Source organism: Phocoena phocoena, chromosome 17, assembly GCF_963924675.1.
Source record: "Phocoena phocoena chromosome 17, mPhoPho1.1, whole genome shotgun sequence".
In the NCBI taxonomy this organism is placed as follows: domain Eukaryota; kingdom Metazoa; phylum Chordata; class Mammalia; order Artiodactyla; family Phocoenidae; genus Phocoena; species Phocoena phocoena.
Window position 1 is genome coordinate 60,855,692 of NC_089235.1, and position 14,632 is coordinate 60,870,323.

General features: G+C 40.6%; 1 protein-coding gene across 1 annotated transcript in view; it reads right to left on the reverse strand.

Moving 5' to 3' along the window:
- Window positions 1-14,632, reverse strand: part of SAMD12 (sterile alpha motif domain containing 12) — a 405,166-nt gene that overhangs the window by 155,648 nt on the left and 234,886 nt on the right. Inside the window, exon 4 of the mRNA XM_065895582.1 lies at window positions 11,507-11,647. Within this exon, the coding sequence (XP_065751654.1) occupies window positions 11,507-11,647 (141 nt within the window). The remainder of the gene's footprint in view (window positions 1-11,506; window positions 11,648-14,632) is intronic.

A 14,632-nucleotide genomic window follows, 5' to 3' on the forward strand; every position in this document is an offset into this window, starting at 1 on the left:
GAATTAGTGGCCCCAAAGAAAAAAGCCACATAGAAAGTAGACCATGTACAATCTTAAGGACAGAAATTCTAAAGCACACAGATGGCACATTTCTCTATTTCTTCTTAGAAAAGCCGAAACAGCTCACTGCATCCTTGAAAATGGCTTTGATTTTCTCTCATCAGGTCCACATGCCATTGTCTTACTACAACGGCCTTTCGAAAGGCCCATAGGAGATTTGAATACCACAGAGCCAAGATTTCAGGGTTTAAACATACCCCAAAGAAATGAACCAATGTCAGTTGTGGAAAACCCATATATCATCTTTCTTCAGTGCAATATCAGTCATTGAAGATTCTCCAAATCCACAAACCACAAGGTGACATAACAATGCAATTTCATGGCCATCTTGAATTGTCCAAACAAGAAACATCAAATATATACATACTTTTTGGCTGTGCCACATGGCTTGTGGGATCTTTGTTCCTCAACCAGGGATTGAACCTAGGCCCTCGGCAGTGAAATTGTGGAGTCCTAACCACTGGACCGCCAGGGAATTCCCTCAAATATATTTTAAATTTCATTTACTACATTTAATGAAAACGCAACAATGGTAAAGAATTTCAAGATTGGTGATTTCTGCAAAGGCAGACATGAAGCATTTGGAGTCTTTGTGGTGCCCTTACAGGAACTCTTCACCATGCAAAAGATGCCATAAAACATTGAGTTGTGAAGAAGTAATGACAAGGATAATTCCTGATAGAGCATGTCCAAATTAGAAATATGTGTGAACACTTCTACCGTACGCTAGTTAGAGGGACCATCGTGGTACTCGGAATAAGCAGACTATTTCTCAGCCATGAAGGCTGCAACAGATTAAAGGCAAGGGTTCACTTCAAGCCTCATTTCAAACAAAACACATTCTTGAATGAACTGGCCACAATGGACTCCAGAATGAAAATGAAATAGGAATGGATGCTAGCTAGGGTGTACCTGTCACAATGCTAACTCCTACTAATGAACTGATGTGTGAGCTTAATACTCCCCCAAAGAAGTCTGTGTTTACGAGCTTTATATTTAAAGACCTAAGTCTTTAAATATAAAGCTCATACCAAGGAGAATTCTTCTGAAGGCTCAAAGACCTGATAAAATTAGAAATATTCCTAGCTGCAAAATCTGTGTAACAGGGTGTGAAGACTTGGAAATGTATTGTGGGTAAAGCCCAAGAAGGTAGCAGGTTGAAGAAATGCTGTCTTGGAGGCAACTGGGAAAGGACATAATCAAATAAAGCTGAGTGAAAAAGTGTCAGTGAAAGACCCCAGTGACAGAAGAATAATTTGCACACAATCCTATAAAATTATGAATCCAACGTCCTCACCCATCATGAACCCCTGGGCAATTAACTGGGTTTTAGGAGAAAAGGTTCTACAGTCACTTGACAGTGGCACTCAGGAGAACATTGAAGACTTCAAAATATTAGGCCAAACAACTCAAGGTAGGTGGGGTGGCTTATATATTTAAGAGCCCTTGCCAAAGGTTTACATGTTTAAGAGCCACTGCTACTGTTTTTACTAGTCAATACAAAAAGATCACAAAGGAATAAAAGATACTTTTGGCAATTCTGCTCACGGATAATGCAAAATGGCTTTGTAGTCTCTCTCGTATATTACAAATCCATTTAAAATTTATACTGCATGCACTGTTTTGAGAAGATGATGTTGAAAATGAAATAGAGCTGGTAAATAAGAGAAAAGGGCAACCATTACATTGAAATCAGCAAAATACATTTAAACAGAGGACCCACTCTCTGTGGGACACTGTACTAGGAGGTAGGAGAGCACAGCAAAATCAGAAGACAACTGTGGTTGCCCATGATCTGCAGGGGAGATAAAGAGACTGCATGCCCCCATGCTCTTGGACAAGCTTCTCCTCCTGTCTCTTGCCAGCTCATGTCCATCTGTCAAAACTTTTATCCCTCAAGATCTAGTTCATGAGCTACACCTTTGGCAAGTTTTCCTTCCCAGTCTCCCCCCATTCCCAGATGAGGTTAAGTTCCAGTTCCGTGCCACCACTCTACACCTATGCATCTCTACCACGGCATTGATATCCTATCCCTACCGCTAGATTGGGTGCTCCTTTTTATCCCTAGTACCTACCACAGAGCCTGTTGCTCACTGGATGGAAGAACAAATAGATACTCAACAGACACCGTGTAATGAATAGACTATTAGTGTGAACAAAGCGCTTAGTGATGAACAAGAGGGAATGATTGGTTCTGCCTGAGAGATAAGGTAAGGCTTCTCAGAAGAGGTCGTATCTCACCACGGCTTGGTCCTTTCATGAGTTTTATTATACCATACTCATAACAGCTCCGTGAAATATATCCTATCCCCATTTTTACAACTAAGGAATCTTAATCTCTGACAAGTAACTTGCCCAAAGTGAATACATCTATGAAATGCCTTAAAATGGATTTCTATGAAATGCTAAAGCATTTGGATTGTATTCCATAGGCAACTGGGAGCCATCAAATGCTTTTAGGAGGGAAATAACGTTGTCAGAAATATATTTAAATTAACTCTGGCAATAGAAGTGGGAAGTTAATTAAAGGAGAGTGAATGGGGCAGGGCAGAGACTGGAGATCAAATAATAACTAGTAGGTTATTCTAATGGCCTGGGAAGGAGCCAAAGAGGGATGATTTAACACAGTGGCAAGGATGGGAATGAGATGGGGAATGACTGGAAAGCCATTTTACAAGCAGAATTCAGAGCGTTTGGTCACCGATTACACATGAGTAGGTGGGGAAAGGAGTGACTCTAAGCCTTCTTCATTTAGGTGATGGTGTGAGGAAGGCATTAATAACCTTGAGAAGTAACACAGGGAGAAGAATTGGCTGGGGAGATGGTGAGAAAGACGATGGGGTTGACTCTGGATATTTTAAATTTGAGATGTCAGTGGAATATTCAGAGGTTCACATCTTTTAAGCTTCATAGAGGGCTAAGATGTATTTGAAAGTAACTTTGAAGTAGGGGATGGTTAAAGCGATGGGTGTGGGTGAGACTCTTCAGAGAGCATGCAAAATGAGAAGAGCTGAGTGGACTCATTCCCAGGGGGCATCAACATCTGGGGAGTGGTAGAGGAAGGCGGCAAGCCACCTGCCCGAGGAGGAGTCACTACAAACAGAAGGGGAGAACCAAGAGAGTCATGACCACGCTCATGGAAGAGATGAACACCAAGGAGGAAAAGCTTAAGGCTATCCAACGATGAAGCAGAAAAGCCAAGTATGAAGAGAACTGATATGTGAGCATCAGATTTGTAACACCAGTGGCACAGCTGAATAAAAGATGTGGAGAAGCCTGGAAATTAAATAGTGTAATTTGAGAGATACTAGAAAGGGCCATCAGACATACCTCATGAACGCATAAGAGGGAATCTGACTGGCTCATGTCTTCTCTCCCAGGAGCTGCAAATATTATTAGATTTTCTTCCTCAGAAAAGAGACAAAGGAAGCATTTCTCATTGACAATTGGGGAAAACCATATCCTACTGCCTGTACATTGATGCCAGAATTTTTAAATTGAATTAATGAGTGAACTGTAAACACACTTGACCTAAACTTACCTTGAGACAATTTATTAGAAACTCCCAGGAAAGCAGGGCCCTCTCAAAATAATGGTGGCTCTAAGAAGTGCTAGGTAGGACAGCTGCAAAGATGCAGTGATTTTCAGAAAATCTCCATAATGCTGTTCTTCTATTTTTATCATCCTAAGAATACTGGCCTGGCATTTTCTTATGAAGTTTAATGTATACTTATGATTCATCCCAGCAATCCCACTTCTAGGTACTTAGCTAATGAATGAAAACTGATGTTTATACAAAACCTGTATGTGAATGCTTCTAGTAGTGTTATTAGTAGTTGCCAAAATTGGAAACAACCCAGATATCCTTCAACTGGGGAATGGATAAACTGTGGTATATCAGACCAATTCAATACTAAACAGTGAGCACGAATGAACAAGTGACATATACCCTCAGCTTTGGTAAGTCTCAATGCATCATAGCAAGTGAAAGCAGCCAGACTTCATGATTCCCTCTATATGACATTCTGGAAAAGGCAAAACTAAAGGAACAGAAAATATATCGGTGGCTTCCAGAGGCTGGAGGTGATGAGGGGCGTTGACAACAAAGGGTACCAGGGAGAGTACTTTTTGGAGTTATGGAACTGTCACATCTTGACCGTGGTGGTGGTTATACAACTGTATGCATTTGTTAAAACTTGCAGAAATGTACACTAAAAATAATGAATTTTACTGTATGTAAATTATACCTTAATAAAAACAATGAGAAAAAAGAATACCAGCCTGGGAATTAAGAGACTGGGATCTAGCTTCAGTTATGCCACTGACTAGCTGTGTAACCACAGACTATCCTCTAACCTTCTCTGGGTCTTGGTGCCCCAAACTGTAAAGTGAGATTGGAAACTTTCTCAAAGAGTCTATTGCTGTGTTCTACAAAGACTTCCTTCTTTAAGCAAGGTGGTGGACCAGATGGCCTATTTCAATTCAGATGGCCTACTTCAGTTGCTGAAGTATCATTGTGAGGGTGACTGGATTAAAATACTCAATCTGTACACATGGTTCTGAAAAGCCTTCTTGGATTAGAAAATAGTGTTTCTAATTTGTGTCGTGGAGCTTTGGAAAAGTCCATCTGGTCATGTAATTCTCAGCTAAAATTTGACACATATATTTGGACAATGTGGAAACAGCCCTTCGGGAAACACTAATGTTTAATGAGCTATAACTGGCCTTGGTAAACAATCATACTCTTCTTTTTTTCATTTTGTAGGCACTGATTTAAAAAGGCTGGGCTTCCCTGGTGGCGCAGTGGTTGAGAGTCCGCCTGCCGATGCAGGGGACACGGGTTCGTGCCCCGGTCCGGGAAGATCTCGCGTGCCGCGGAGCGGCTGGGCCCGTGAGCCATGGCCGCTGAGCCTGTGCGTCCGGAGCCTGCGCTCCGCAACGGGAGAGGCCACAACAGAGAGAGGCCCGCGTACCACAAAAAAAAAAAAAAAAAAAAAAAAAAAAGACCTTTGAAGATGGCAGCGTTTACTATCATCGTTAGCCTTACCCTCCAGTTGGAACATTGTTTTCTACTGCTTATTTACCCAACTCTCAGAGTTACTATTACATTTTACACTATCCATGCATTTGTAGCCAAGAAAGACACTGAAAACGACACCCCAGGAGTGGTTCCATACTATAGTGTCCCTGGGGTTGAGGGAAGAGTATACAGCTCAAAAGGGAAGATACTAAGAATAAAACAATAATCTTGATGATGATGACAAAAAGTTTACATTTTTGACCCTATGAAGCAAGGGTCCACAAACTCTGGACTAGAAATTGTGTTTGTAAATAAAGTTTTATTGGTACACTACTATGCCAATTCATTTAAGATTGACTGTGGTTGTTCTCCCATGATGTGGTGGTTACAACAGACACTCTATGGCCTACAAAGACTAAAATACTTACTATCTAGCTTTTTATAGAATACGTCTGCCAACCCACTTTCACAGAGTATGCCATGAACTATGCTGTATAGTTTCCACATAAAATCTCGTGTAATCATCACGTCATTGCTATGAAATAGGAATTACTCATTTGACAGATCAGAGGTGATGAAGTGTAATGGATAAAAGTTTGCTGTGAAGCCAGACAGACCTGTACTATGCTTTTTGACTAGTTGTCTGATATTGGGTCTGTTAATTAAATTCTCCATCCTCAGTGTCCCCATATGTAAACTGAGGCTAACAACAGTACTGATTATGGTAGGTAAATGTCAGGAGTTGACGTGACAATTAGTGTACTGCTTTGCATACAGTAAACATTTTATACTCATTAGCTATATGAGAAATAGCTTTCAGTATCCCTGGGTGTTTTTCTTCCTAGAAATATCCAGTATTAAAGAGGTAAGGATGTCCCGCATATGCTTGATTATGGATTAATTTGACAGACGCCAAAATAATTTGCACCACTTCTGTGTGTTACATAAGGCACCTTTTCCCCCTGCCTCTCATGAACTGAGCAGAAGGAAAGTATAATAATGATGTTTCCAGCTCTGTACTGCATTTCCCAAAAGACAGCTGGAGGTACCCTGACATGGCTGAGTTTCCTGCAGGAATGTGCAAGCAAGTAAGACCACCAGATGGACACCCTGGCCACTCCACAGACAGGACACAGAAGACCAAAAGGCTGAATGAAGGAAGAACTACCTCAAAGGCACCAAAGGGAACGACAGTAAAGCGGGGCTTAAACACTGATTATGTTGCTTGCAAATGTCAGGTAGTTACAGGGCCACTGTGAATAAAGGCAGGGAAATCAGAGGCCAGCATTTTAGCTGAAGGACAGTTCTGGCTTTAGATAATGAGCTGTTTCAGGAATTTTTGTCATGATCCATTGACAGTGCCTATAAACTGATGCATTTACTGTGAATCCACCATATACATTTTTTTAAGCACCTTATAGTTTTTGTCTTTGGTCGGTATCCAGGAGGAGGAGAGCAAGAAAAAGGAGGGCAGAGACTTCACCTTCCCTGTGTTCAGATAACCCACAGGGGCTGGCTAGAACTCTCCTAGCCCATTTGTGACTATCTTGGCCATATTACTGTCAGTGGGCTCCTGGCAACTGAATGACAATGACTGGTGTGGAATGAAAAGTTTAAGACAAGTTTTAAAACATCAATTAAAAGTTGGAAAATTAGCCTTAATTATCTATTAGCTTATTTCTTCTAGAAACACAGTAGAATGAGCTTTCAGATGGGTGTCTCTAATTTGGAGGTCTGGTTACAAACTGAGGTAACTGATTTGATGTGTGTATCATTTCTACAACCAAAAGAATGTTGTTTCCTTGAGAGGAGATCTTCAGAGTTCATTTGTTTCATTTTGGAGTTGATTTCCAAGTTTGTGGTAGGTTCTTCTGAATGCCTCTAGTGGGGATAAATAAGACTTCATCCTTTGGGGATGGGGTTCCTCTTTGGAAATGGCAGCCTGATATTTAGCTTTAGATCTTGTAAATAAAGTGGGTAATCAAGCATGGAGAAACATGGTGGGTCCAAGATAAAGACTGGAAAAAACGAATAACCCAATTAAAAAATGAGTAAAGGATCTGAATAGATGTTTACCCACAGAAGATACACAATGGTCAATAAGCACTTGAAAAGGTGTTACACATCATTAGCCATCAGGAAAATGAAAATCAAAATCACAGCGACATACCACTTTACACATATTAGAATGGTTGGAATAAAAAAGACAGACAATAACAAGTGTTGGCAAGGATGTGGAGAAATTGAGACCCTCATACACTGCTTGTGGGAATATAAAATGGTACAGCTGCCATGGAAAACTGTCTGGCAGCTCCTGTAACTTACACTGGGAGTTACCATATGACTCAGTAATTCCATGCCCAGGTATATAACCAAGAGAAATGAAAACAGGTCCACAGAAAAACGTACATCCAAAATAGCATTATTAATAATAACCAAGATTCAGAAACAATACAAATGTCCAACTGATGAATGGATAAGTAAAATGTGGTACATTCATATGATGAAATACAATTTGGCAATAAAAAGAAATAAAATACTGACACGTGCTTACAACATGAGTAAACCTTAGAACCATTATTCTAAGTGAAAGTAGCCAACTGCAAAATACCACATACTGAATGATTCCATTCATAGGAAATGTCTAGAATAGGCGAATAGACAGAAAGTAGATTAGTGGTTTCTAAGGGCTGGTAGTTGGGGGGGCCTTGGGAGGAAATGGGGAATGACTGTTAAAGGGTACCGGGTTTCTTTTTGGGGGTGATGAAAATGTTTTAAAATTAATTGTGGTGACGGTTGCACAACTCTGTGACAATACTAAAAATCATTGAATTTATACTTTGAGGAAACTGTATATTCTGTGAATTACTGCTCAATAAGTGATATTATAAAAATAAAGCTTTCATATAAATTAATGAGGTTGATTTAATTTTGTGGCTTCTATTACTGATAGCTAACTATGTTCTGTACTTACTGTCACACTGCACTGAGTGATATATATTTGAGCTCGTTTAACTCTTACAGCATCCCTATGAGGTGAGTAGATTTGCTGATCTCACTTTTCAGAGAACAGGAAACTGGAACACAGACAGATTAAGTAACTTCCCTGAAAGAACACAGCAGTAAGTGCTGGGGCCGAGATTTAAAATTCAGGTCTGTCTGATGCTAAAATTCATTCTTTCTCCTTATTTCTTTTAAAACATTTTACTCTTTTAAATAGTTAACACACACATATTTCAAGACACAAAGTGACTTAAAAAGCGTATGTCCTCTATCCATCTTCGTCTCAGTCCCATAGGTAGAGTTTGCATTAGCTTCTTATGCATCAGCATTTTCTTATGTAAACAAAGCACATGCAGATATACATTACTATTTCTCCCTCTCTCATTCGCAAAGGCAGTATACTCTCTACCTTGTTCTGCACCTTGTTTTTTCCACTTCACCTGGCATCTCAGAGATCCTTTCATATTACTATTCTTCATTCTTGCGTTTATAACTTCCAAGTACACTCCAGTGCCTGGACGTATCATAACTCATTTAGCTGGTCTCCTAACGATGGACACTTAGGTTCTTCCTAAACTTTTGCGATTCAGTTAAAGCTCTGAAATTGCCTCCAAAAGTAAGAAGGAAACACATAAGAAATACAATCATTTGTGAAATAAGTCCCTTTCCTCAAAAACTGGCTACTTTGAAGGCAACAACCCTCATTTAAATGTATTAGTTGGAAAACATTTCTTAAAAACAAATAAAATTTAATTGCATTACACCAGAGTCACAGTCCTATGTGAGCTGGGAAAGAAAATGTATCTCTAGAGACTGGAGAGGTGAGTTACACTCTTTAAGGGGAAAGCTCATGGATTTCTGAAGACTAAGTAACATTCTAAGACACTTGTTTGCACTTATTTAGCATATTATTTCCACTGATTAATATTTTCTGAATTGAGGAATCAAATATTCAATACCAAATCACATATCACCCCCTGGTACATTTCCATATGATATGTATGTTAAGCCATTCAGTTCACTTGGGTGGAATGGAGTTACAATTCTTATAATAGCAAACCTAGACCCCAAATATTTTAAGGCCACTCCAGCTGTCTTCAGAACTTCTACTATCAGTCACAACAACGACTCGTCAATTTTTGTTTCATTTTTTTTAAAAAGAAACCATCACTTCAATAAGGCAATAGATTTTCAAAAGCTGTCTGACATGAAATGAGTTTGAACATTAACATGGAAAGGACAAGCGATAAAAAAGGGTAGTATGAGTGCAGACAAAATATCCAAGAGCTAGAGAATGTGATCTCTTCTAAAGGGAATGGAATGAAAGAGTTCTAAAGCCACAGCTTTTCAAAGCTAAAGAAAATAACAACAACTGAATTGAAAAGGCTGAACTTAGCATTATCTTCCCAAAACACAAACATACATTTAGCTTAATAGAGTTGAGTACTATCTCAGGAAAAATCTTATATATTATGAATCTAGGGCAATGAAAGCTGTAGAAAATGATTTTGCAAAGCAAATGCACTGCAGGCTGACAGTAGCAGAGGGAAAAAGAAAAGAAGTCCAAGGTGCACGGGATGAGTTCAGGTCTCATTCTACATATCACCACGGGAGGAAAACAAAAGAGCTGAGGAAACCCCAGACGTTAAATAGAACAGGGCAGAACGACGCTTGTGACTGACGCTTGCAAAATGTGAATGCATTTTCTGATTATAACCGTAATATGGATTTATAGTAGAAGATTTGGAAAATTTAGAAAAATATAAAGAAAACAGTTAAAATCACCCACAATCTCACCACCCAAAGTGAACCATTATCAAAATACTGGCAAAACCATTTGCATCCCCTTTTCTGTGTGCATATAAAAATATGTTCTTTTTACAAAATTGGGCTCATATTATAAATAACATTTTATACATGGCCTTTCCTCCCTACTTCCTATTACTTCTTGAGTACTTTCCCATGTTGTCATATATTCCTCAAAGATATAATTCCAATGACTATATTATATTGTATCTTCTGAATTCAAATAGAATTATCTGATTCTCTCCATATTGCTGAACATCTAGGTTGTTTCTAATTTTTCAGTTTTATAAATAGCACCACAATGGACATTCTTGTGATAAACCTTTGAATCTCTGTTTACACCTTAAAAGAACTTAAAAGTATATCACTATGTCAGATTCATGTTTAAGTCACCCAGTGTACCTGTATCTGTAAATTTACCATTGGAAGTCTCTGGAGACCAATGCAAACAACGTATATCAAGTAAACAATATATTTTCATATCACTCGAAGTCTATATTTATCCTTCTAGAACAGTCATCTTTCAGGCAGTACATTATTTCCCCCAGGCAAATAGACTATTAATTGGTTAATCTAAATGCAATAACATGAAATCTGGCTGATCCAGATTTCTCCAATATCAGTATGCATGCAATTAACAATAGTCTGCAGATTGAAAAATAACCAAGGCTCTCAAAAATATATATTTTATCATCCTTTCATTTAAAATGCTGTACAATGGGCATTAAAATAAAACAAATAAAGGGTTATAGTTTATGGAGGTTGACAGCAACCAAATCTTACCTAGACATATAATTTATAGTGTAACTTAAGGTTTTCTTCAAGATCCAGCTTTATTCTGTCACTTCCAGTTATAGGGCTTTTAAGTGATTTCAACATATTGAAATTATTAATGATTCTTGTTTAGAACTATATGGTTGTAACACTGCAGTTTTAAATTCCCTATAGTCTATTTAAACAACTATTCTATTTTTAAGATGATAAATAGGGTTCTCAAAATTTCTAGAGAGTGTGTGTAAACATATATATGTATTTATACATACATACATATATATATATATACACACACACACACACACACACACCTCTAAAATGTTTTTCTCTCAGTGAAAAGCGCAGTAAAGCAAAACGCAACAAAAAAATCCCACTTATACCATGGCCATATGAACTATGGAATCACTCAAATTCCAAGGCCCCCTCAAAACTGGTAGTCAGACTAAAAGAGCTGGGGCTGTGCTGTACAGCTGTGCAGGCTGCGCACTGTGCAACTCTAGGTGGTGCAATCGTATACTGATCTATGTAACTGGTACCCTGGGGGTTGTGCAGTGCACAACCTATACAGCTGTATGGGATGACCTTGAAATTAGCTCAGATAATTCTGTGTGCTTATCCATTACTTATCTGTACATCCTTCCCCCTAGTGAGCTAAGAAAACGAGACGTTTTAGGAGGGAAGTGGCCTTTAAATCTGTATACTTTTTTTTTAATGAAAGAAAATTCTGCAAACAAAACAAAACAAAACAAGCCAGTGTTTCCCTGGCTCCCTTCTGTCACGACGGTAAGGGTTTCTTTCCTCCCATCTCCCCTTCCATCCACCCACTAGGCAGCAACAGGATACCTTGTGTGAGTAACTGTAGGTTTCTGACTTCTTCTCGCACCTTCAGCTGGAGCACCTGTTGTAAGATGTGCTGCCGGAGGCTCTCCTGGGCAATCCCCATTCGCTCAAGCTTTTTGTCTGTAAGTCTCAGCAGGGCTCGCCCTGCAGGGTTTCAAGAAATAAGAGGAAAAGCAAATGAACAATGGCTGGAAAAGGATTTCCATCTTCCTCTGGGCTGATCCTGCCATAACAGAAGTTTCCATCTAAACACAGACACTTTAGAATACAGGGTCCTCCATTATGCCTGCTGACTGGAATGGATAGGCAGGATGGAAAAAAATCCACAACTTTAAAAGAAGAACTTCAATTTTTATCTAATATTGGCAATCCCCAACTGACTCACACATTGAGTTAAATAAATCAGCAACATTTTAACCTGGGTATTTGGGTCACAGATTGCATGTTTCCATAGAAACAATGCTCTCTGTTGGGTGATGGGTTCTGAGGCTCGCCCGTAAGAGCCCATGTCACTGATAAGCCAGCTGAAGACTTAGATGCTCTAACTGTGGTTATAGATAAACTCCGGCACTGTTTAACCAGGTTACGATAATGTTTCTGTGAAACATGCATTTGAAGGTCCAGTTTTTTTTTTTTTTTTTTTTTAATTTATTTTTATTTTTTGGCTGTGTTGGGTCTTTGTTTCTGTGCAAGGGCTTTCTGTAGTTGCGGTGAGCGGGGGCCACTCTTCATCGCGGTGCGCGGGCCTCTCACTGTCGCGGCCTCTCTTGTTGCGGAGCACAGGCTCCAGACGCGCAGGCTCAGTAGTTGTGGCTCACGGGCCCAGTTGCTCCGTGGCATGTGGGATCTTCCCAGACCAGGGCTCGAACCCGTGTCCCCTGCATTGGCAGGCGGATTCTCAACCACTGCGCCACCAGGGAAGCCCTGAAGGTCCAGTTTTATCGGCAGGCACCCACCTCCCCTGCTGCACCCCTGGTGCTAGGCTGGAGTTCCATCTTTGGTTGGTGGGAGCTACACTGAACCCAATCACTGGCCTAAGGAAAAAGTTCCAGCAGGGCTGAGCATGGGCAAAAACAAGGAGCCTCCGGTGTGAGTACCCTCAGAACAGACACCCTGGGCCCTGGCATAGTTTCCTTTCAACCTCTTTCTTTTCCTGGGTGGTGGTGGGGGGTGGGGCGGTCTGCATGCTTCCCTTGCTACTGTGGTTTCCATCAGATTCCCGAATTCTCTCTACTCTGTGCTTGACCTGCACAAGAAATAAAGAGAATAGCACGGCCCTGTACTCTCTCTCCAACACCCCCAGTCACCAGACCTGCAAGTCTTTTTTCATTTTAATTGATGACGAAAAGACAGAGTCCACCAGTGATCAATGGTAAGTCTTAGGGTATACTATGATATATGCTTCAGGAACTAAATTCTCTACCTCCTCAAAAAATAAACTCAACAGCCAGAAGGTGAGGTTAATGGGCATTTTAATCTGAGGAACAGGGAAGCCTGTGTGGCCTCTGAGTAGAGACAGGTGAACAGGGTGAACCAGTTAAGAGCAACCAGTTAAGTATGCTGTGCATACTTCTCTTTTACCTCCCTTTAAGCTTTGCTAAATGCATCAGTCAGGATAAGTTAGGGTCCATGCTGCAGTAACAAGCAAGCCCAAAATATCAGTGGCTACAACAAAGTTTATTTCCTGCTTATTTTACATGTCGACTGCAAGTCCATCCATTTTGAACATTGTTGATCATTGTACCAGAGGGAAAAGAGAGGTGCTGGAAGGTCTCATAGTACCAATGAAACGCTCAGCCTGGAGTCATTTATAAATTTTTGGCCAGAACTAATCACATGAACTTTCCCACCTGCCAAGGGTCTACACATGAACTGTGCTTCCATCACGTGCCAGGAAGGTGGTAGTGGGGGAGAGATATATTTGATGGGCAGCACTGATGAGAACCGCACCAATATTGACTTGGCTCTGGACCGGTGCCTGGCAAAGAAGTGAGTGCAGGGAGTTGTGGAGGTGGGTGGTAGTCTGAAGCTTCAGTAAAATTTGCATGTGGAAGAGGAAAAAGAGGTGGGGGAAGGGGAACCTGAGGTAGCTTGGCAACAGTGGGCAGATCATGATGGCCATGAGAAAGGAAGCATAGGACACACACAGACTCAGGTAGTTCTGACTGTCTTCTGCGATACGCAGAATGATGCTCTTTCTGCCAAAGACGTCCACATCACCTCAGGAACCTGTGAGTCTGTTACCTTATATGACAAAACGGACACTGCTAATGTGATTTTGTTAAGGATCTTGAGATGGGAGAGTACTGGCGTTACTCAGGTGGGTCCAATCTAATCACATGGGTCCTTATAAGTGAAAGAGCAACACAGGAGAGCCAAAGAGGGGAGAGATGTGTCAGTGGAAGCAGACACTGGAGAGATGCAACCACAAACCAAGGAAGGCAGGCTTCTACAAGGTGGAAAAGGCAAGGAATTGGATTCTCTCCCACACCCTCCAGAAGGAATGCAGCTCTACCTTGATTTTTGCCCCATAGGACTCACTTTGGACTTCTCATCCCTACAACTGTAAGATAATAAATTTGTGTTGTTTTAAGCCACTAAGTTTGTGGTAATTTGTTATAGCAGCAATTGGCATTGCAACTGGAACTTAACATATTTTTAAGAAGTCAACTGAGGGACTTCCCTGGTGATCCAGTGGTTAAGAATCCACCTTCCAATGCAGGGGATGTGGGTTCAATCCCTGGTCGGGGAACTAAGATCCCATATGCCGTGGGGCAACTAAGCCTGTGTGCTGCAACTACTGAGTCCACGCACCACAACTAGAGAGAAGCCCACGCGCAGCAATGAATGATGCCCCAACCGCAACAAAGATCCTGTGTGCTGCAACTAAGACCTGACGCAGCCAAATAAACAAACAAATGTGTATATATATATATATATATATATATATATATAAAGTCAACTGATGGCTTCAGATTTCCTTTGCTATCCCTTTCCTAATTTCTGGGCACTGGCATACTCAAAGGTGCAGAGCTAAGAAGTGTTGAGTCTGAGTCCCAGGCTTCTGGGACAGCCCTGCCTTCAAGTATTCTGCTGTCAGACCTTGGCTGCTGAGGTGTTGGTAAGATA